Source organism: Myxocyprinus asiaticus, chromosome 39 (assembly GCF_019703515.2).
Source record: "Myxocyprinus asiaticus isolate MX2 ecotype Aquarium Trade chromosome 39, UBuf_Myxa_2, whole genome shotgun sequence".
NCBI classification, from domain to species: domain Eukaryota; kingdom Metazoa; phylum Chordata; class Actinopteri; order Cypriniformes; family Catostomidae; genus Myxocyprinus; species Myxocyprinus asiaticus.
Window position 1 is genome coordinate 25,984,690 of NC_059382.1, and position 25,487 is coordinate 26,010,176.

Sequence of the window (25,487 nt, forward strand, 5' to 3'; positions counted from 1 at the left end):
TATGCAGCAGAAGACCCCTCCGGGTACCACTACTGTCAGCTAAAAACAGGAAACTGAGGCTGCAGTAGGGACAGGCTCACCAAAACTAGACAGCAGACAATTGGAAAAACGTCATCTGGTCTGGATTTGTACACAAATGGTAGGCCCACTACAGCCTCAGCTTTCTGATCTTGGCTGACAAAAGCGGAACCCGACGTGGTCTTCTGCTGTTGTAGCCCATCCGCCTCAAGGTTCGATGTGTTGTTCATTCTGAGATGCTATTCTGCTCACTACAATTGTGTTTTTTATTTTTAATACATTTGCAAAGATTTCAAACAAACTTCTTTCATGTTGTCATTATGGGGTATTGTTTGTAGAATTTTGAGGAAAATAATGAATTGAATCCATTTTGGAATAAGGCTGTAACATAACAAAATGTGGAAAAAATGAAGCACTGTGAATACTTTCCAGTTGCACTGTATATAAACATTTGTATTCTAATTCTGCAGCCTAATGCTTTGAAGAGCCTGAGTGTTTATCTATACAACTGCATTAGGTTTGATATTTCTGCTAGCCTCCAATTACACTGTTTAAGACCAAGAAACAGTCTACAAACTGGTTCTAAACCAAGCACTACTAGCTTTATGAGGACAGAAATGTATATAAAGGGCTAATCGTGCAGCACGCGATTAGAGCAGCACTGCAGAGGCACAGCAAGGTCTCCAGCATGCAGACGAGTCAAAGGGAATCCCTCTGGTTGGCACAGCCGTCACACACTCGCACTGGGTGGTCCCAGCCACGGGAGGGCACGGGTCTGGTCTTAGTTGAGCAGTTCCTGCACACTCCCTGCCCACACGCCCGGCAGTGGTGCTTGGACATGCTGGGGGTAAAGGGCTTAGTGCAGCAGTGGCACTGGTTGATCTCATGATCCGGGACCCAATAGTCTGGTCTTGCAACTCCCTTTACAAAACCTGTATAGAGGACAAAATAAGTTGAAAATTGAATGCACAAGTGACTAAAAGCTTGTTACACTAGTTGATTTTTCCTCCGATTTTTATTCGTAAGCTTGATTTAAATAGTCGCTGGCCAGTTAATGCCTCTAGCAACTGAAAAAGCACTTTCGGTTTTTTTTTCCCCCAAAAAAATGTTCAGTCACTGGGGCGGGCTCTTAGGTGACCACAAATGAAGAACTGACAAGATGACATAGCGGAAGATGATTCAGATTGTACAGCATCACTGTAATCCAGACACCAGAATCATCTCTTAAACATGCTGAAAGTGTACTCAACTTCACTGTGTATATCTGGATGCATGCCAGGTTATAACGCTCCTCTGTATCATTTAACCATTATTTGAGGAAATATTGCTAATATGATCGATAAAAAGGTACACAAACGTCGCTTAAATAAAATTCATTTTACCACCTGCTTTTATGTGGCGGTAATACAGCACTGTAAATTGGGCCGGGCAAACAGCACAGAGTTTTCTGAATGAAGACTTGTTTGCACTAAAGGATTGACAATGACTTAATTTAAATACTCAATTTCAGCACTGATTGCGCCTGCTTAAACAAGACTGTGGGGCTGAAATACCACAAGCAAAAGTGGCGCAATTGTTTATTGAATTCGCCCCACTGTGTTTATTGAAAGTAAATACCTGTATCACTGAAAGCTGCGTATGGACATCAACATTTCCTGAATGGTTACGTACACAATCACGCACATTCACAGTGTAAGGTTACTCTATGAATTGCTCCCTAATTCAGCCTATTACGAGTGTTCTTTACGCAGCACTCCTGTTGTTACTTCGGCGAGATTCACATGACAGTGAATCAGAGAGGAAGTCGGAGGCAGTCAGTATATCTGTCACCTCAGCTCCTTTCTGAATCAGAGTGTGACATAGAAAAAGTCAAAATAGTCAGCAGCTGTGAATTGTTTGGAGTTGGCAAGTGAGACGCCGGCTTAATGAGCTGTATTCTACTCAGCAATACTGCGTTTTTACAGTTCAGAAAAGTCACTGCGCATAAATGAGAATATTCAAATGTGTGAGCAATTGTGTAAATTCAGACACTTGGTGTTCAAAGTTTGCTTCCACTGTGTGTTTTAGTAACACTCACAGAGGGGATAGTCCACTGCTGTGGAGACCATATTGAGAGTGGACTGAGCTACTTCCGTCACTCTCCGGGCGACTGGTGTTCGAGGTTTCATCTGGGCAACTGCAGGGGAGAGAATGCATCATCTCAGCTCAGCAAACCAGTCAACATCCCACACTGGGACCATTAAACATTGTTTTTGTAAAATGCAATACTCTGTCAACTGAGCGAACTGAACATTCCTGGGAGACTTCTGAAAACTCTTTTGACATAATGAATATTTAAAGAATGCACAATCCATTGACATGGCAACAAACAGACTAATAAGCACATTCCGAGTGTAAAAAAAGATAATGTAAAAAAAAAAAAAAAAAAAAAAATACATAAATAATTCCAACCAAAATTTCTCTATGATAAAGGCATTAACAAAATTATAAAAGGCAACTACTATGAATAAATGAGTAGAGAGCATTTTTATTATTTAAATGTATACATGTCAAACACCCCCTCTAGAGACCCATCAGTAGTTACAAGATCTGTGTTTACTACTGCAGAATTCAGTATTTTACATACGAAGCATGTAAAATACTATTTCTGCAACATTTTATAATTTCTTAGTGAATGTGTATGTACAGTAATTACACTAAATTTAGTAACCTCATTAAACTTACACAAAATGTAGTTACATTAAATTTAACAAATCAATGAGTAATCAATTCATTGAATGACTGACTCATTAAAAGAACTAGCTCATAAGAATAATTATTTCATAAATTGGACTACACTAGATGGTTTTTTTTTTTTTTAAACAAAATTACAACCTTTTGTGTTCCACGGACAAATAAAAATCATATGGATGACATGAGTGTGAATATATAAATTACGAGATTTTTAGGGTGACCTATCCTTTCAAAGCCTTTTAGAACAGCACCACCTTCTCACCCTGTCCAGTGTGCTGTGCTCCTCCCTGCCGGTAACACGCATCACAAACTCGTACAGGGGTACCACCCCAGCCCCTCTCAGGTACGGGCATGCTGTGGGTAGAGCAGGCCTGGCAGAAACCCTCCCCACATGCCCGACAGTGGTGTTTCCTTTCTGCCTCCTCAAATGCTCGCTTACAGCCTTGACATTCCTGAACAGACCAAGTGTTAAGATGCAGTCACATTTACCTTTGCACAGCGAAATTCCGCAGGGGAAGATGGCGTGGCGGATGTTGAGCGTGTGTGAAACCAGCAAAAAACGAATTGCCATGTAACCTCTTTTTTTTTTATTCTCCCAATTTGGAATGCCCAATTCCTAATGTGCTTTTAAGTCCTCGTGGTCGTGTAGTGATTCGCCTCAGTCCGGGTGGTGGAGGACGAATCCCAGTTGCCTCTGCGTCTGAGATTGTCAACCCACGCATCTTATCATGTCGCTTGTTGAGCACATTGCCACCGAGACATAGCGCGTGTGGAGGCTTCACGCCACCCACCGCGGCAACCACGCTCAACTCACCACGTGCCCCACCGAGAACGAACCACATTATAGCGATCACGAGGAGGTTACCAGATGTGACTCTACCCTCCCTAGCAACCGGGCCAATTTGGTTGCTTAGGAGACCTGGCTGGAGTCACTCAGCACATCGAACTAGCGAACTAGCGAACTCCAGGGGTGGTAGCCAGCGTCTTGACCAATGAGCTACCCAGGCCCCCCCCATGTAGCCTCTTTTTAATTCTGCACTTTATACTCTGGGAGACTGAAGTTAAAGAAACTCACTGCTAAAGGGGTATCCTTGTCCATTGTGAACATTCAGTGTAGCTGTGTACGAAGCACCCCCACCAAGAGGTCACTAGCAAACCAAGCAGCTTCCTATTGGTCAACATGGCAAATTTGCCTGTCAAAGTTCACCAAACTTGTACTCTATGCAAAATCCGCAAAGGGAAATTCTTCGCCACCAGAAGTCCATTGCGCGAAATTCACGACTGCACGGATTCCCATTGAGATGTCTGAATTTCGCAAACGGAATTTAGCTGTTCAAAGGTAAGTGTGACTGCACCTTTTGAGATATGGTTTTTTCACTCCAAACCATTTGCAATTTATTCTTTACCAAACATATAGCTTACACATTTACAGACGTTGGTTATGTTTTTACGGTGGCTGCATGAAGTATTTTGAAACTTAAGCCACACTTAAAAACGTAGCATTCCATTGAATGAAAACATTTATTTTAAGGAAAGCACACTTTTTAGGCAAAACATTTCACAAACATATGTTTGATTAAAAGTAATTTCAAACATGGCTAAGAAAACTGAAGTTAGCTCTGACAAAAGTTCTATTAATATGTTTTGAGATGCCACTTTTTGATATTTTCTTTCTAATGCAATGAAATGCATACATTTTTAATGTGCCATAAGGATCCTAATACATTTTGGGGCCATTGTATGTGTATTTTGACATTGTTCAATATATCATTTTATAAGACATATCAACTCACAATGATTTCAGCATTGAGTTTCCAGTAGGTTGGAGCCACCTGGTCAGTGAGCCAGGCGGTGACAGCTTTGGTAGGGCCTGAGCTGTATTCCGTCACTGACTGGATTATATAATTCATTCCATCCAAAACCCGCTGAGCTGCATTCTGATGGTCTGTCTGGAAGGCATCAGTCTAGAAGCGTAAAAAGAGCATCAGCATCAAAGGAGCAAACACATTTTAACCAGAGTGTGAGAACAAAGAAACAGCTCACCCCCTGCCATACGTGCTTAACCTCGGGCCGTACCACACTGCTCTCTGGATCCTGGTTTCCCATCCAGTACTGTCTACTTCGGTAGATAATGCCACAGCTGGCACACTCTAAAACATAGCTGCATTGAAAGGCCAGGTTTGAGTGTATGGTAAGAAATGGCCTAAGAATATAAGTTTATGATAGGAATTCACCGATCCAATACCTAGATTGATCAGTCCGACAAGCCCGATCAAAATCCGATACAGAGGGTTAATTATGAGTTACTGTCAAGCTCCAAAAATGACATAAAAGAACCATAAAATTAAAGCACCATTAAAGTAGTCCATATGACTACTGAATTTTATTCAAAGTCTCTTAGCTTAGTGAATCGCAAAAGGCTGCATTTAATAAGCAAATTTAAAGTCTGCATGTGCACGTGTTTCAATGAATGTGTGCTGCTGTTGACACACACACACATAGCCCGTGAGGGGTTATGATGATGCCCTGCTGTTTTCAGCTTTCAGAGTGGCGTGCAATTTGTGAGCACTACACATAAACCATATCTCAGATGTAGATGCTCAATAGTTTGGTTTACTTATAACAGGCATCAAGAATGGCACCGGTGGAGCAGATTTTGAATAAGGAGCGTATTAAACTGCTGCAAACTAGGCTACATATACACTCAATGGACCTCCTGGAGTGTTTCCACCAAAATAAAAGCCTGAGGGTTTAAAAGTTAAGAAGGCACGACTGAATATACATTACTACAGTATAATAAAATTATACGAAAAGTTAATAAATAATAATAATAATTCAGCCGATACCGAGAGGTCAGTTATCGGAATTGGAAGGACAGAAAGTGGTATTGGCGCAACCCTAGTTTAAGAACTGAAAACAATGAACTCACCCTGACCATGCATACTTTGCCAGACCAAGCCATTGATTATCTGAAGAGGCAGAAGTTTTTGGTATGACAATCACTTCCCTTCCACTCTCATAGCACCTCTGCATGGTAAACATAAATGGTTTATCCGGGTTATACTTTTTTGGTTTTCAATTGAGAAACCAAATCTATATTGGGCAACTTTTGCAGATAGATTAATTTGAAACCTCAATTAACAAAGACAATCAAAGGTTATTCCCCTTTAAAAAAACAAAAAACAAAAAAAACAACTTACATCTAAGGACTAGGCAAACCAATTTAAATTTATTTTCAATTTAGTGTGATTTAATAGCAATGAAAAAAGGATGCATTTGTATTGCCAAAGCGTTTGCATCATAGCTGCAGACAATGAGATATTGTGTAAAATAAGTATAATGTAACAGCAATCCAAATGGAGTAAACAAGTACTGGTAATACTAAAAAATAAAAATAAAACCAACACTGCAAGAAATTATTTTCAAGTAAGGCTGAAACGATTAATCGACGTTATATACAACGACGACAATAAAAAAAATTTACGACAACAAATTTGTTGTCGAATAGTCGTTTGATCTCATTTAATGAAACGTGATCAAATTAAACTCTAATGATGGCACGCGAGAGGAGCACTTTCAGCTCGCGCCAGATTGAGGACAGGAAGAAGACACAGCTCACAGTCCAGACACACTCCAAACAGCTTAAGAATCAGAATCAGAATAAGCTTTATTGCCAAGTATGCTTACACATACAAGGAATTTGTCTTGGTGACAAGGTAATGTAGATTGGAAAGTATGAGGAAATTATACAAAATTACAAAATAAGAAAAATACAGAAGCACTTGTTGTGAAATAAAGCAGAGCTGGAGCTGCCGTCCCTCGCGCGCACTTGCTGCAGCTAGATTATTACGTGATAGCATGCAACATAGTGAATCATAACACATATGTGTTGCAGTGTTTATCTTATCATAAGGAAAATTGCTGATATGCAGCTCTTTTAAGAAGAGAAAGTTTGTTTTTTTGTGAGTTAAAGATGGATTGAAATCAAGTGAACAGAAAGGTGAGAGAGGGTAGTCTTCACACATACACTGCAACAAAATAAGTTTTTTATTTTTTGTTGTTTTGGCTTGTTTTCCAATATAAATACTGTATCTAAAACAACGTACATTTAATTTAGGAGCTTATACTGCAGAAGAAAAATGTATCAGAGAATGTTGAATATAATACTAAATATTTTAATATATCTAAAAATACTTAAAACAATATACAGTTGTGCTCAAAAGTTTGCATACCCTGGCAGAAACTGTGAAATTTTTGGCATTGATTTTGAAAATATGACTGATCATGCAAAAAAAAAAAAAAATCAAAAAATAAAACCACTGTCTTTTATTTAAGGATAGTGATCATATGAAGCCATTTATCATCACATAGTTGTTTGGCTCCTTTTTAAAATCATAATTATAACAGAAATCACCCAAATGGCCCTGATCAAAAGTTTACATACCCTTGAATGTTTGGCCTTATTACAGACACACAACGTGACACACACAGGTTTAAATGGCAATTAAAGGTTAATTTCCCACACCTGTGGCTTTTTAAATTGCAATTAGTGTCTGTGTACAAATAGTCAATGAGTTTGTTAGCTCTCACGTGGATGCACTGAGCAGACTAGATACTGAGCGATGGGGAGCAGAAAAGAACTGTCAAAAGACCTGCATAACAAGGTAATGGAAATTTATAAAGATGGAAAAGGATATAAAAAGATATCCAAAGCCTTGAAAATGCCAGTCAGTACTGTTCAATCACTTATTAAGAAGTGGAAAATTCGGGGGTCTCTTGATACCAAGCCAAGGTCAGGTAGACCAAGAAAGATTTTAACCACAACTGCCAGAAGAATTGTTCGGGATACAAAGAAAAACCCACAGGTAACCTCAGGAGAAATACAGGCTGCTCTGGAAAAAGATGGTGTGGTTGTTTCAAGGAGCACAATACGACGATACTTGAACAAAAATGAGCTGCATGATCGAGTTGCCAGAAAGAAGCTTTACTGTGCCAATGACACAAAAAAGCCTGGTTACAATATGCCCGACAACACCTTGACACGCCTCACAGCTTCTGGCACACTGTAATTTGGAGTGACAAGACCAAAATAGAGCTTTATGGTCACAACCATAAGTGCTATGTTTGGAGTGAGGTCAACAAGGCCTTTAGTGAAAAGAATACCATCCCCACTGTGAAGCATGGTGGTGGCTCACTGATGTTTTTTTTTTTTTGGGGGGGGGGGGGGGGGGGGGGAGCTCTAAAGGCATGGGGAATCTTGTGAAAATTGATGGCAAGATGAATGCAGCATGTTATCGCAAAATACTGGCAGACAATTTGCATTCTTCTGCACGAAAGCTGCGCATGGGACGCTCTTGGACTTTCCAACACGACAATGACCATAAGCACAAGGCCAAGTTGACCATCCAGTGGTTACAGCAGAAAAAGATGAAGGTTCTGGAGTGGCCATCACAGTCTCCTGAACTTAATATCATCGAGCCACTCTGGGGAGAATCTCAAACGTGCGGTCATGCAAGACGACCAAAGACTTTGCATGACCTGGAGGCATTTTGCCAAGACGAATGGGCAGCTATACCACCTGCAAGAATTTGGGGCCTCATAGACAACTATTACAAAAGATTGCATGCTGTCATTAATGTTAAAGGGGGCAATACACAGTATTAAGAACTAAGGGTATGCAGACTTTTGAACAGGGGTCATTTAATTTTTTTCTTTGTTGCCATGTTTTGTTTTATGATTGTGCCATTCTGTTATAACCTACAGTTGAATATGAATCCCATACGAAATAAAAGAAATGTGTTTTGCCTGCTCACTCATGTTTTCTTTAAAAATGGTACATATATTACCAATTCTCCAAAGGTATGCAAACTTTTGAGCATAACTGTACATTTACCTAAGCAACATATACGATATTTAGACTTGCTTTCAGAGAACATAAGTATATTTTGACTTTACTGCACTGGCAGAAGTATGATCAAGTGAAAAAATACACTTATATTTAAGATACATTCTGTCTCAATATCTTATATGTTGCTTCTCAAGCAAATGTATTCTTGTTTTAAGGATTTTTTAGACAATTTTAAACGGAAAACAAGACAAAACACTTGATAACAATAGAATTTTTTCACAGTGAATTTTTTTACTGAATTAAACAATACATTTTATGTATAAAATGTATAATTAAATTATTTTTTTCCTTTAATTTAGTGAATGTCATTTAGAGGTATTTTAAAAAGATGATTTTTGTCCTCTTTATTGTTAGTAAGCACATTTAATACAACCTTTTAAGTCGGGGCACAAGCTGAATAGTCGGTTAAAAGCTAAAGATTAATCATTGCAATAATCGCAGAATAGTCGAATAATCGTTCTAATAATCGTCGTTACATTAGTTATCAAAATACATGCTTATACATGCTTGAAACAAGAAAAAACTGTTTACCAATAGGGTAAGAAACCAGTGCTTACATCAATCTTGAATTAAGATTATTTTTCTTACCCCATTGTTTTCTTGTACAAAAACAAGTGTACAAGTTTACTTCAAGATATATTCTCTGACAACAAGTCTTAATAACTTACACCAAATACTTGTCTTGATAATCAGTTTTTGCAGAGAATAGAACAAAAGACAAACAAAACTAAAGAAAAAAAAAAGAGAAAAAAAAAATAAACTGCAAGGGAGTAAACAAAAAATATTTTGAAACCATGCCACGTCAATTAGCAGCTGTTACCTTGCAGATGAGAACTTTATTGTTGTATTGGTGGGCATACTGGCATAGTCCATCAGCCATGTGAGGAGCCCCGTCTTTCTGGTGGTTCATGCCGTTCTTACATCGAACACTAAAACCAAAATTTTTTGGAGTAGCAATGATTTTACACTACTCTATTTCACAAGCATTATTCAACTGCACTGTTTTAAGTCACAATCAAGCAAACAGAGAAACAACTTGAGATCTAATCATATTCAAGTGAATCGAGCACTTCTGTGTGACTCATTTCCACATATTAGTTTTGCATCCTGAATAGAATTCCAGTTATTTATATCTGTGAATCATCAAATTATAAAGCAGCTCAGTGTTGAGGAAATTAGAGCCTGATGTGACACACTGCAGCAATTTTCTTTACTTATTATTCAGCAAACACGCTGCATTAGGGTGGTGCGTTAAACACAACTTCACTTTAGAAAAACACACAGATTCAATCAATTTCTCGGAGCATAATGTTGGTGTGAACTTACTTGCAGCTGAGACAGACAGAGGGGCAAGTGAAATATTCATCAGGAAAGAAGGAGCATATGCTGATTTTGTCATCTGAGATCTCTCCACAGAACCTGTCACTCAAGGCCTGAGAGAGGACCGAATAGTGAGGTCCAACCAGTGAAGCATACATGCCATATACATGCTCAGTGGACAAACGTGAATACACACATGCACATAGACTGGCCCAAAATAGTATTTTTGGACCATTATAACCAACATATAATGTTACTGCATTATTTCTATACATTAGATACAAAATTAAGTTTGGGCCATCTTGGGCAACCTTTTTATATATATATATATATATATATATATATATATATATATATATATATATATATTGCACATTGTTTGATATTTTGTCTCATGTAAATTATCTAATGCAATGACATTCTTACATTTTTAAGTGTGCCTTAAGTGTCTAAATACATTTGGGGCCACTGTACATACACATAAGGTATCAATACACAAAGAGCAACCTGCAATGCACTGAACACAATAGCAGGCTGGCGTGGGGCTCGTGTGGCTGTGTTGTTCACTTGCTGATGGACTATCTGCAGTAACTGTGAGTAGTCTGTGGGGGGAGTGATGGTCTGAGTGCCCACGTAATGAACAGAGCTGAAGGCGTCTGTGCTCTGACCCAAGTCATGGAAACGTTTCTGCAGCAAGGTGTCTGCTTGCCCCGGGACAGCACCATCTGTAAAACAACACAGACCCATATTTCTTTCACTGAGACAATAATTTGACCAGTTGGCTTCAATTCAGCCACTTAAACAGAAGAGTTCTCAATTAAAGATATTAAAGACACATAGAAATGTATGCAACTTGTCATTTAGTAGGCTAATTTCCTTAACCATTACTCTACCCTCAATATCAGCTTATTTTCTTTTGCACAAATGACAAAATAATCATTTTTTTATCTCCTTTTCTCCCAATTTGGAATGCCCAATTCCCACTACTTAGTAGGTCCTCGTGGTGGCGTGGTTGCTCACATCAATCCGGGTGGTGGAGGACAAGTCACGTTGTGCATGACACCGCGGAGACTCCCAGCATGTGGAGGCTCATGCTACTCTCCACGATCCACGCACAATTTACCACGTGCCCCATTGAGAGTGAGAACCACTAATCGTGACAACGAGGAGGTTACCCCATGTGACTCTACCCTTCCTAGCAACTGGGCCAATTTGCTTGCAGACCTGGCTGGAGTCACTCAGCACACCCTGGAATCGAACTGGCGTCTCCAGGGTTGGTAGTCAATGTCAATACTTGCTGAGCTACCCAGGCCCCCATTATCAGGCAATCTTTTTTTTTTTTTTTGCTCCCAATTTGGAATGCCCAATTCCCAATGTGCTTTTAAGTCCTCGTGGTCGCGTAGTGATTTGCCTGAGTCCGGGTGGCAGAGGATGAATCCCTCCACGTCTGAGATCATCAACCCGCGCATCTTATCACGTGGCTTGTTGAGCACGTTTGCCACGGAGACAAAGCGCATGTGGAGGTTTCACGCCATCCACTGCGGCAACCACGCGCCCCACCGAGAACGAACCACATTATAGTGATCACAAGGAGGTTACCCCATGTGACTCTACCCTCCCTAGCAACTGGGCCAATTTGGTTGCTTAGGAGACCTGGCTGGAGTCACTCAGCATGCCCTGGGATTCGAACTAGCGAACTCCAGGGGTGATAGCCAGCGTCTTTTACCACTGAGCTACCCAGGCCCCCCATAATCTGGCATTCTTAATGAATAACAAGATACTGCAAGATAAATTGATGAGTTTATGGTAAGCTGATGGCTAGTACAGTAATGTGCAGTCTAGAGGCTGACCTATTGTGGATTTTGCCGATACCGATAACTAAGGTGGTGAAAAAGGCAGATAACTGATTACTCGGCCAATAGTTTTTCAAATTGATTTATACAATGTTAAAAACATTTATTAGTATTTCCTTACTATAACAAGCACAGATATAAAGGCTACAAGGGTCCAATGTGAATAAAATATCCAATGCAGTTTATTGTGCAACGAAAATCTCAATAACCAGAAACAATTATTTGGTGCATAACTCTGGACTTTTAACCTCGTGCGACCACACGTCCACAAGTGTGGACATTGTATTTTGGCTTCGCTATACACAACGCATAATTTAAATGAATTAAAACTGATTGAATACTGTTCACAACACTCTACACTGTCATTTATGGGTTAAACGTGACATGCCGTCGATTTCCGTGAAGCGCTACTATGGGCGCACTGCCAAAAAAAGTGACTCTGGTAAGAAACCTCTACGTTTTTTTTATTAAAACCTGTTTGGTTGTAAAGAGTAACATCTCTAGTTTCGTTTGATATGCTGCTTTAAAAAAATCCATTCATTTTTCACGCAACAGCGCGCTGATAATATGAAGTCCACATGTGGAAAATGAGACCTTATTCCCTCAAATGTTTAAAAAACATGTTAGTTATTTTGTATAGTTTTAATTATAACACATCTATGGGTAATTTAGATTCATTTTAATGCACATTTTGTTATACTGTATTTTATTTTGTCATCACTGTACAATACCGTTCTATTCATTAACATTATTCAATGCATTCCTATATAATCACTGCATTTTCACATTGAGAATAAATGTATTCATGCAAAAGTTGAAAAATTTTACTTTCAGAGGCTTTATATGGAGTTAGGATGAAAATAAGGTGCAATTTAAACTGTTCTGAGACCAGTGCAGACAGACATCACACTGGAGGTTAAGTCATTCACTAAATAGGGAACAAGGGAGCAAGGGTGCATCCTATAGCTTTCTATGCAGCTATGCACATTCACTTCTAAAATCTGACCAAAAATTCAGTTTCAAGCTGCAGATGATGTTTGGGCTACTCAACATGTTTGGCAGACATGGGACAATGATAATAATCAGAACATAGATTCAGAATTGTATAATGTATAATTTTATTTTAACATGGTTAGCAGTGATTTGATGATGCTGGCAATTACTTTTAATAAGAAATTTATTCAGCTTTATAGAAAATCAGATGTAATGTCTATAACGTCTCAAAAACATGAATAACCAACACTCCTGGACACATAATAAACTATTTGATGAAAAGAATTCTATACTTTCTACAGCTTGGTATTACTTCAAATTTAGTCCTGCTGTCCACATATGTGGACATCAATTTTTATGAAAACTATTTGTTCTAGAAATTATTTATTACATGTTTATTAGGTCCCACTAGTTACAAATAAAAAAGGGAAATAGAAAATGCACACAGCAGTCATGCGGGGGTCTCAGGAGGTTAACTATAAAAAAAAAAACAGAAATACACTTTCAGGACACTTATTTTGAAAGAAGACATGCCAATCTATTGCATACTGTGGCAACTCAAAAACAAACACATAGACAATGTTATGTTATGACTAAACAAAATCCAAAATATATCAAAACTGTTTTAATATTTTAGCATCTTCAAAGTAGTCACCCTTTGCCTAGAATTTGCATAAATGTACTCTTGAAATTTTCTGGTATCACCCTGGGATGCTTTTTAAACAGTATTGAAGGAGTTCCCATCTATATGCTGGGCACTTATTGGCTGCTTTTCTTTATTATTTGGTCCAAGTCATCAATTTCAAAAACTTTTTATTTATTTTTTTTTTTATTACATTTTAGTTTTATAATGAAATAAATTAATATGGTGGCACAATTATATTTTTGTCTACAAAACTAATTTCAAACATTTAAGCATACGCCTACAGATCAAAAGATTTTTAAGATCATGAGAAACATTTCAGTCAAGTGTTTCAAAACTTTTGACTGGTAGTGTATATATATATATATATATATATATATATATATATATATATATATATATATATATATATATATATATACACACACTACCAGTCAATATATCAGATGAGGTTGTTTTTGATGGTAGGACTGCACAATTAATAAAAAAAAACCAATAATCAAGATTACAATTATGGCTGATGCAAAGAACTAATTGTGAAAAGTGTCAATTACAGCATTCCATTTAGATCTACTCCCGTTGTATTAAAATTTTGTGTTTATATTTTTTCAGTGGTTGAGCATTGTAACTAATCTCAGATATGTTAGTTGATAAGCCTATCAGTAATGGTCAACAAAACTAGAACGCTCCCATTATAATATAACGAAGTAACAGTGATAATTAAGGAAGCTCTAAGCCTGTTTTTGGAGGTGTAGCTTACATAAAAAATATGGATCGTAATTTGCCCCACACAAAAGGAATTAAATGTAAATTCTATTAATCAAAATGAATAAATAGTGATTACAATATCAAGGGAAATGATTGACAATTACGATTTTTGTCATAATCGTGCAGCCCTAGCTGACAGGGAACATTTTCCATTAATATGCATTGAAGTGAGGATAAAAATATGGATAAATATTGTCAATGATGAAAGATTTAGATATAGCACATCACCACAAGGTGCCAGTTATTGTTTTTATTTCACCTCTAGAGGCCACTGATATACTGTAACTTAGCCGTTCCAACTGTAGAATCCTCTGGACTAGGAACACAGAGGAATGAATAAATAATAATAATCGTATCGTATCAGCAACTATCGGTGTTGATAGTACCAAAAAGTAACTGTTGGCATCGAATAATCGATATACCGGTCTCTCTCTAGTCCCCCAAGGATTTTGTGACCTTGTGATCACAAGAATTAACCCAGCAAGGATGACCTCTCTCTCCCCTTTGCAGTTCTGTCTGACCATTAGCAGCCACAATAAGAAAAGAGGATGGTTTTCCTGGTATTGTAGCAGAAGGAGTGGTGCATAAACTTTTACTCAACGCAGATGATATATTATTATTTGTCTCTGACCCTAGTAGATCTATGCCTAGCCTCCACAGAATTATTAATTCTTTCTCCAAATATTCCGGATACAGGGTGAACTGGTCTAAACCGGAAGCTCTTGCTCTGACAGCATATTGCCCTGCCACGGCTTTCCAACCTGGTGCCTTTCAATGGCCCAAGCAAGGCATTAGGTATTTAAGCATTTTATTTCCAGCAAATTTGAGAGATTTAGTTTAATTTTGACCCATTAATGAAAAAGTTCTCATGTGATGTTGATAGGTGGGCTTCATAACACTTGTCTATGGCTGGGAAGTTCAATGTTATAAAAATGAATTGTATCCCCTAATTCAATTATTTACTGCAGTCTCTCCCTCCTTTTATTTTAAACAATTTAATAGAATATCTAAGTTTTTTATTTGGAATGGTAAATTACCTTGGTTACATTTCAGTAAGTTACATAGACCAATTGACAAAGGAGGTTTAGGCCTCCCCCCCAAAAATTTTTATTACTATGCTTTTAATCTTAGACACTTGGCCCATTGGTCTCTTCCACCTGAGAGAGACCCTCCCTGGTACAACATTGAACAAGCGGTCCTTGCCCCAATTTCACCATTGCAAAGTCTTTCTATTAAATTGCTTAGAGAACTTACATTCAGTATGGACAAAGTTTTCCCGTATGTTCAATTTTTAATTTACTTAAATGTTTCCTCAACTATATGGCTGAAACCCAAATTATGTATTAAAATGAATGGAAAGAATGGATGGAGAGGGGTATTGCTACACTTGGTGACCTTTATGAAAACAGAGCTTTGAGATCATTTGAAAATATAACAGCAATTTGGGATAACTAGGTCTACATTTTTCAGGTATTTACAGTTGCGCCATTTACTTTGTACTGTTTTTGGTGGTAGTACACAACCCCCTAAAGCTGCAGACACTCTTTCTATGGTGTTCACAGACTTTGGAAAGGGGCATGAAGCTTCAGTGTATTATTCCTCGTTGATTCAGGGTCTTGGCGACTGGGCCTTAACAGCTTTTAAGAAGTTATGGGAAAGAGATTTGAACTTGGTATTGAGGATGGGGAGTGGGAAAGAATAAAACATTTTTTTTTAAACTATGTCTAGGGATGCAAGTGTACGCTTTATTCAATTTAAGATATTGTATTGTTTCTATTGAACGTCCACTAGATTGTTTAGGCTTGGTTTAAAAGACCTACCTACTGACGACATCAGTTGGAGGATCTAGACATAGCCCATGCTCTGTGGTTCTGCGTTAAGATTCAAGAATTCTGGTTAAGAGTCCAGAATTTTATCTGAGGTTTTAGATACTCAAATTTCATTCTGCCCCAGACTATGGGTATATTGGGTGATGGGGTGGTTATTAAAGTAGGTGACAAATATACAAAAAGCTGGGTCCATACTAGTGTAATGATTGGCAGACAAATAATTCTTAGAGGATGGAAGTCAATTGGTGTTCCCTCATTTCAAGAATGGTTCACCGAATTGGGCAGGGTGGCGGCATTTGAAAAGATGTCATACAAACAGCTTGACAGATTAGATGCATAGGGTAAGAAATGGGACAAATACATGACCTTTCTGGAAGGCTCTCTGTGAGGGCCATGTGGAGAGAAACCCTTTTTTTCTCTTCGTGTTTATGTGTATACTCAGGCTTGGACCACGGGAATGTTTGTTGGGTTGGGGTGGGGTTAGGAACTGGGAGGGGGATAGGGAATTAATGTGGGTTAAGGGGGACAATGGTTGACTCTGTGCATGTATATTTTGCTTTGTTCTGTGTTATGCTTGAGAATCAACCAATAAAAATGTTAATCTGAAAATAAACATATTGCAATCCCATCATAACTGAATTCTCATTTTCTTTATTTTTTTTTAGTTTACAGCTTAGGTATTTTTGGTCTACTATTTTAACCTTACCAAAGTTTACTTGCATTTTCTGCTTAGGCTGAAAAGTTTAATATATAAATAAAGGGTATTCCACTGAATTAACATTAGCCATATCATGGGTTTCACCTCTTAAATGTAGCCTACTGTATGCCAGTCACACCAGGATTTTGCGCCACTCTTTCTCGATTATTGCCGCCCAAAATGACTGAATTTGCAAAACAATTGTGATACCATTTGCAGGGCTCGACATTACGTATTGGGATGTGCTTGTCCTCCGGACAAGCAAATTGGTCATTCACTTGTCCAAGTAAAAAAAATTAACTCGTCTGGAGAGAAAAAAAGGACATTTAAGTTACATGCTCAAGTAACATGTCAAACTTTATGTTGTGTATTTTTCAAAAATTATGACCGATGCCCAACCTAATAATGTACCTATGCAATCAACTCAGTTCTCTGTGACAAATGTAAACTGAACGGGGTAGGGGAGGAGGCTATTGTCATATGGTAATTATTTTATGTTACGTATGCAGTCAAATAAAGAAAAGCCTCCATCTCCACCATTAACAGCAGGGATGCTCATAGTTCTATGGAATGAGATCTACTTTTTCATCTTGTTATTGCAGCAAGATCTACCATGTACAATAAAGGCTACACATTATCACAATACCATAATTTCAGTAGTCAGTAGTGAAATTTGACGATTCTCAATATCAGCTTCAAAACCACAACAAATAATAACACTAACTAATATGTTAATTATGGAAGAATGGTTTCAAGTTCTTAGATAATTATTCAAGACTAGTAAACAGTCAGTAATAAAATAACAATAAAAAACAGCAATGAATAGAAATAGATGAAAAATAATAGAACAAAAAAAAATACAAGTTAAGAAAATTCAGTGCTTTTTTAACAGCTTTAAAAGTTTTTAACATGTAGTTAAGTCATTTATCATGTATTCAAGTAAACATTCAGAATGAAATGCAACATAAAACTACTACTGGGGCTGGTTGCACCAACTATACATACGTTACTACTTAGCCTAGCTGTGATGTAAATGGGCACCAAGTCACAATTTACATACTACTAAATATTTGAACATTGCACCATTATATTTAGGTAGGACATAACCCTACATATAAACTAGCATAATAAAAAAGCAGACTCTCTTAATGACATCAATGAGCTCATGTTTTGGTTGACAGGCTTCAGCCCTTTCGACATATATGATGTTGGCACTCGTTTACAGTTACGGGAGAAAACCTTATGTAAAAAAACGTACCTCTTCAGCATGAAACCATGCACTTTCCTGTGTACGGTGTCAAGTTTCAACATATACGAAATAGATATTAAAATGAATATGTCTATTTTTCCAGCCAGTTGTATTAGTATTTATTTATTATCCCTTAGTCATTTTAGATACAGTTATTGAATATTGTTATTTACATAAGCTAAATAGCCTATATCATTAATGAAATCTTGTTTTATCGTATTTAAGTGGGGATATAATTTATTACAGCTGACAGTTATGTGAGCAAACAAGGTTTGAACATCAACCGTAATGAGATAAAACTGAAATGCACGGCTTTTTAATTCTTCTGTGCACAAATTTGAAGGATGCTTATTGGATAAATAAGGTAAACGTCATATTATGCAACTACGCATTACTTTACGGAGAACTTACGACCTACTAGTTAAGTCTTGCCTTAAGAACATGTGGTACAACCAAATTAAGCACTGACTTAGTTACAAACTAACTAGTAGTTACTAAGCCCTTAGTGTGAACCTTACGTCTCAACTTCAGTGAGACTTTACGCACAGCTGGTGCAACCCTACCCTGGTCTTTACTGTATGATTACAATACATTATTACTTTTTAAAGCTACTAAAGTTACAAAGTCAAGAGCAGTGAGTGTTTTCTCGTTTTCTTGTTATGGTTGTTTGATTATCATAATGACATAGACAGCAGTACGTCTATTAGCTTACATTTACACTTACAAGTCCGACATTTTAATACACATCCGCTTTTTTCTCCGCTGTTTACATTCACTTTAGACATCACTCTCCGTGTTTTTATGAATACCTCACCAAGACAGGCATTTTGGCGGAATTTGAAATGTATTTGACCGTTCAGGTGCACATTAGCGTGAGCATTTTCGGAGCACACGTGCATGTTCAGCACACACACATACACCGCCTGTCAATCAAACAGGACGCAGCTGTTACTTGATCACTAGAGAATTATAAAATTCAAAATAAGAATATGAACTTTCTAATAAGTGACACAGCCTAGAATATCACATATATAGCCAGTTATTTTTTTGTTATTGACGTATTAATCAGTCTGATTGTCCAGTCGGGCAAGTAAATTTCTCTTTCACTTGCCCCCTCAAAAATCCACTTGTCCCAGACAAGTGTTAATGTCAAGCCCTGATTTGCATTTTTTTTTTTTGCAGGGAAAACTCATAAATAATCATAGTATACTTGTGTTATTTGTGTCAATGACTGTATAAGTATAGTTGCCTGTAAATATTTTAGTACGTAACTAAATATGCAGTTAGCAAGCAAAAGATTCTAAATACACACAGAAATACCCCAGACATTTAACAGGAGAAACCCCTGATTCAATGAAAGAGACTTAATTATTTTTATATGCAAGAAAATGCAAGTAATCTTTGGCAGTGGCAAGGTTAAAATAGTAGACAACATAAATAAAAACAAATGAGGATTCAATAATTAGGCTTGTTGCAATTATTACATCACCTGAACATGATAATTATATCCAACCATGATTATTTGAGACAACTGTGATTATTTCTTATCACATTTTAGCATGTAATGATTAAACACTAGCTGTGATGTACATGCGCTGTCTACAGTCAAGAATTTTCAAAGTAAATGCAGCAGGATCCCCTCATGAGCGTTTTGGCCCTAAAGTATGGATGGAGTCGGATGTCATAATTTCGACCAAAATATGGGATGTCGTGGCTAATACCGGACAGTTGGCAACCCTATGTGGAGATGAAAAAATGGAGGCAGTGCAGTTGGACATGTCACAACAGTGTAAAGCTTTCAGAGCATTTGATTTGCCGCTGTCAATAATGGAGAAATGCGATTGGATTACCTCTGATTCATGGTAATCAGAACATTTGTTTGAAAATTTGTTTAACAATTCGGAAATTGTTAAAAATCACAAGCTACTGCAAATAATGCAGAAAGTGGTTGAATATGTATACATTCTTGTGATCGCAAAATCCTGGAGGGACTGGTATGAAATGTTGGTGTGTATCATATTTACTTGCTTACTGCATATTCAGATATTATGCTTTTTAATAATTAAAGGTATTTGTACTTCTACTATCAATTACCCAAATTAGTGAGAATACTTGTGCTGCATCCGGAAATCCATACTTCTCTACTATAAACAGTTGTATGCCAAAAACAGTACAGTATGCCAATGGAGTAGTATGTCCGAATCCACAGTACTCATGAAGCAGTAAGCTAGAAATACCCAGATGACCTACTATTTCTCGTTAGATTCTGAACTGCGGATCGACTGGACACTCAACGATCCCATAATCCCTCGGGAGCTGAGTCAACGTCACGTTCAAAACGCTGGATTTACTGTTAAGAACGGCAGTGAACCGCAAGTCAGATGGCTCTTTTTAACTTAAGTGCTAAATATACAGTACAGTACCTAGATAATTGTTCTTGTGATTAAATGGTGCTTGTTTTACAAAACCAGAGCAGATCATTTCAATGGTTGTTGTTCTTACGTCATTTATTTCATTTTCATTTATTATTTCATTTACGTCACAGGTCAATGCCCAAGTCCCCAGACGAAGTATGTCCGAAATCTATTCATACTACTCACATGCATACAGTAACTAAAAGAATGTACTGTTTTGGCGGCAGATAAGTGCGTCCTTCATCAAATATAGGCTACATACTGTGACAGTACGCAATTTCGGATGCAGCATATGATTATTTACAAGCTTTTAGAGCACAACTAAACACACAAAAAAGCCACAAATGGCATAGCAATTTTTGAGAAAAGCCGCTGCAAATTCAGTCATTTTGGGTCGCAGTAATAAAAAATAAAAATGTTAAAAAAAAAATCCACGTAGGACTGACAGTTCATGGAAATACGTGGATATAATGCTAATTAATGCAATCTATTATTACTAAATGTTAAATTCTGTTCATTTGTATGTGGTGTTTGTAAAGTAAAAATTATGGCTATATAACTAAGCCACAAGACATGTTCAATGCATATTAAGGATAATTACATGTCATTTGATTGATTTGATGCACATGTAGAGTTCATAGATTTTGTCTTTGTTGATATCAAGTGATTCACTGTATTGATTTACTGTTGTCATCAAATGGAACAATTCAATTAAGAATTCAAAGACAGCATATAGTAAATGATTTAATGTAAAGGTTGTTTCTTTCTTTCTTTCTTTTTTGTTGTTGTGAATGTCTTTAATCTGATGAATGATGCATTCCAAACAAAAAGATGGCGGCGGTTTGCTTGAAAAGGTTTGGCTCAACATATTTCTATTCATAAATTAACCTTGTGTTTTCCAAATTATGATTCAGTAGACCTAAACTCTACATAAAGGTTATCCCATCAACAAGATTAACAAACAGTATTTTGATGTCTCCATATTGTGATTTGTTCATGTTTGTACCTCATAATTTGCCATGCTGAAATGGTTTCTGTTTTCTGTGTGCTGTGTGTATTACTGATTCAAATAAACAAAAAACAATGGATTTAAACTACATATTGAAGCAAGTTGAATGTCTCATTTCCAAGAATAGAAAAATCAAGGCAAGGATGATAAACAACAGCTTGAAATGCTGTTTTTTGTTTTACTGGCAACTTGCATGAGCAAGTTTCCCTGCAAGATTCTTCACCAGTTTAAAACCCCCAAAAATTTCAAAGACCCCCTGGCTATATGTATGGGCCCCATGAGAGCCTGCAGAGCCATGTTTAAGAAACAATGCCTTTCCCTTAGGCTAGTCAAACAACAACCTTTGGCAACAACATGTATCAGAAAAATGCTGCCTTCATATTGATAAACGCTGAAGGCTCTGTAAACAATGCACTGCATGCTCAACTGTTGTTCACTCACCCTGGCCCAGCAGCTGAGTACGCAGGGTCTCCTGGAAAACTATAACAGCAGGCCCAAGGCTGGACAGAGGCACGTCCAGACCACAGCGGTTGGAGAGAGCTCGCAGCTCAGGGGTGAAGTGCTTCAGGTAAGCAGCCGACGCACTGCCGAGGAACTGAAACATGTCGTTGTGCAGCCTCTCTGCCCTCGTGCGGTACACGACCACGTCTGATACGGCCAGAACTTTCAGCAGCAGACGCATACGGCGGTTCTGTTGAGTGGCAGCGCCGAGCAGGCCTTCTGTATCCAGAACTATCAGCTTCAGGTGTGGGTCGTAAGCGGCCCATATACCCACTGTGCAGGACGTCGGAGAAGGAGACGTGGCAAATACCTCCTCGCCATCAAAGAGCACGTGATTGAGAGTGTGGGACTTTCCGTCACCCGTGTTGCCAAAGATGGAGAGCACTTTGACTCCTTGGGCAGCGCTGCAGCCTAACCTCTGCAAAAAATTGGCCTCATTCTTCACCTGAGAGAGAGAAAGAGTATGAGAGAACAAAATCAAAAATAAAAATTCTCTCATAATTTACTCACCTTCATGCCATCTCAGATGTGTGACTATTTTTTCTTCTGCAGAAATATTTTCAGATAAATATTTCAGCTCTGTATGTCCATGCAAGGCAAGAGAATGATGGCCAGAAATTTGAAGCTCCAAAAAGCACATAAAGGCAGCTTAAAAGTAACCCATAAGACTCCAGTGGTTAAATCCATGTCTTCAGAAGCGATATGATAGGTGTGGGTGAGAAACAGATCAATATTTAAGTCCTTTTTTATTATCAATCTCCACTTTCAAACACCCCTCATGAGTGCAGTTCTCTCCTAAGGATTTTTCTTCTTTTGTTTTTGGTGATTCACATTCTTTGTGCATATCGCCCCCTACTGGACAGGGATTGGAATTTATAGTAAATCCATACCTTCAGAGAAGATCTGATAGGTGTGGGTGAGAAACAGATACAAATTTAAAATCGCACTGAAGTGCCTTGATGAGCCCTGTTTCGACTCGCTGTTTTGACGTATTTCCTACTGGAACAGGAATTGGGGGCGGGACATGTCAAACGACTCGTCCAATTTTTTTTTAAATAGCCAATAGCCTTGTTTACAGCCACACGCACATCCCTTTAACCATGCACATTCTGCTCTTGAGCTTAGAGTCACTTACTGGGAAAACTTAAGAAGCTATCTCAATACCGACCAGCTTTTCAAACTTTGTTTTTTCATTAAAGATTAAGAGGGCAAACCATAATTTTTTTTCTTCTTTTAAACGTGCACAGATAAATCATTTATAACAAATGCAGCAACATCCAATAAATTAAATAAGAATTATCCATTTTGAATTCATGGTGACATTAAGTCCTTTTTACTATAAATTCTCCTCCCTGCCCAGTAGGAGGCGATATGCACAAAGAATGCGAATCACCAAAAACAAAAGAAGAACCCTTAGGGGGATGTTTGAAAGTGGAGATTGATAGTAAAAAAAATGACTTAAATACTGATCTGTTTCTCACCCAAACCTATCATATTGCTTCTGAAGACATGGATTTAACCACTTGAGTTGTTTGGATTACTTTCATGCTGTCTTTGTGCATTTTGGAGCTTCAAAGTTCTGATCAGCATTCACTTGTATTGTGAGGACCTACAGAGCTGAAATATTCTTCTAAATATCTTTTTGTTCAACACCAGAAAAAAAATCATACACATCTGGAATGACATAAGGGTGAGTAAATGAAAATGTTTCATTTTGGGGTGAATTATTTTTTATTTATTTATTTTTTTTTACATTAAGGCCATACATGTTTTTTATGCCTTGCAAATGTAAGGATTTGGTTTTCAGTGTTGTTGTTTATCCTGCAGATATAAATATTTCACTAAGGTAACGTTCTAGCTGGTTAACATTGATGAAGTTTTGCCGAAATTGCCAAAAATGGTAACAATTCTAGAAGCATCAGTTGGGAGTTAACAAAATTATAAACAAAACCGTTTGTCACCATAGTATGGCAAACGCGTTTTAATGAACGTAGTCACATTATAGCATCATCATCATCATCATCATCATCATCATTTCAAGCTAATTAATGAAGAATTGAGAATCACATTTGTAAATCAGACTAGGCCACACTGTGTTGACAGGAGTACAATTTTCTTCTGCAGCACATGGCCCTACAGCAACACAAACCTGATATTATGAATTCAATGCAAGTGACAAAAAGACATTTCAAGTGGATTTGACTAATAATCGATGATGATGATCGATCAGTAAAAGTCAGACGAGGTCAAAGGTGAGATGACATGTTGACAAAGCTTTTGAAAACTTCGTAGTGATTCAGTCACGTTGACAGCTCAGGGTAAATTTGTCTGCATATTATTTATATTACGCATATTACAATTGTTACCTTAGCAGCCACGGGGATTGACAAGGACGTTCTTACTAAACGAACAATCAACCAAAGTGCATAAAACAACAAAGAAACTACATGTGCTGACTGTATACTTGATAGCTTGATGGCTAACACTCAAGCTAACACAAACAAACCTGCAGGCTTTCGTTTTCGTCCACTAGCAGAAAACTCCGTCCGTTTTCCCTCTCCTCTGTTTTAACCGGCCCGAGAGAAATTTCCTCCATCTCTTTCAGTAGCATTTCGGACATAGTTAAAGATTTAACACCATCACAACTATATGGATAGGTGGATTACGCTGCTGCTGCTGCTGCCGGGCGTTGGTTGATTTTCTGAATGAACACAAGACGGCGCTGTTGCTGCTCGATCAGCTTCATCAGTGGTTGTGTCTCGTTTCGAAGGCTGCGTGCTAGGTAGGACGCGTCCTTTGAAGGCTGCAGTATACCGAGTGTCCTCCTTTAAACAAGTCTCGTTTATACGAGATGGCCTTCGTAGGACAAACGGAAACGGAACGTAACATGGTTGCTATGACAGCACGTCACTCTTTAACAAGCGCGAGCACGTTGAGTGAGAAGGGAACAAAGTCCCTTTAGAAGGGAATTTATGAGGTACATTTTAGGTGAGTTATAATGATGTAAAGAGAAAAGGAAATAGATTTTTCATGTGTACTTTTAGTCTAATACTTTATTTTAATTATATATTAATATAATAATACATATTATATACTCTGCACCCATCTACTGAGGTACTTCAACTTAGGAATTAACATTCCTTGCGTTTGAACATCATATTTACAGGCAAATTGGTGTAATTTTTTTAAGACATTTCCATTGAAGCAAAGAATTGTGGGTTGTGAGTGCCCACAAAGGATACACCTCATGCATCCTCCTAATTCCCGCGAAAGAAGGTCGCATTCGAAGGCTGCATTCGAAGTGTCCTACTCGCTTTTCTGAAACGAGACAGCCTCGATGACGTATGCGGCCGACAAATTCGACCTCCGGAGGACGCAGCCTTCCAAATGAGACAGTTTATAGAGCGCAACAGTCTGGTTCCGCTCTAAAGACAGACCTACCATGAGTTTCGAGGTTGTTCATTGATGGTACATGCTTCCGTTGAAGCCATCCGTCTGCATTATCTCAACTTCATTGATTAAAAATCGTGTTTGATAGCAGAATTCATGGTA

At 37.9% G+C, this 25,487-nt stretch overlaps 1 protein-coding gene across 1 annotated transcript; it reads right to left on the reverse strand.

The window, feature by feature from the left end:
• Window positions 1–260: 260 nt before the first annotated feature.
• Window positions 261–24,631, reverse strand: LOC127429550 (zinc finger FYVE domain-containing protein 1-like). Its single transcript, XM_051678664.1, has 11 exons — window positions 24,442–24,631; window positions 21,876–22,380; window positions 10,487–10,704; window positions 9,986–10,092; window positions 9,480–9,588; window positions 5,681–5,778; window positions 4,795–4,912; window positions 4,545–4,715; window positions 3,014–3,203; window positions 2,096–2,194; window positions 261–950 (listed from the first exon to the last, which is right to left on the reverse strand). Exons 1-11 carry the CDS (start codon window positions 24,553–24,555, stop codon window positions 718–720), a joined length of 1,962 nt encoding a protein of 653 aa, XP_051534624.1. The 5' UTR covers window positions 24,556–24,631; the 3' UTR covers window positions 261–717.
• Between the last annotated feature and the right edge of the window lie 856 nt (window positions 24,632–25,487).

What these genes read in the sequence shown, in the direction of transcription:
- LOC127429550 (XM_051678664.1), bottom strand. Translation starts at nt 24,555, where the DNA reads ATGTCCGAAATGCTACTGAAAGAGATGGAGGAAATTTCTCTCGGGCCG. An exon ending in ATAAAGTTCTCATCTGCAAG is followed by an intron (nt 5,779 to 9,479) that starts GTAACAGCTGCT and finishes TTTACCATGCAG; the next exon opens with AGGTGCTATGAGAGTGGAAG. An exon ending in AACTCAATGCTGAAATCATT is followed by an intron (nt 3,204 to 4,544) that starts GTGAGTTGATAT and finishes TGGTCTGTTCAG; the next exon opens with GAATGTCAAGGCTGTAAGCG.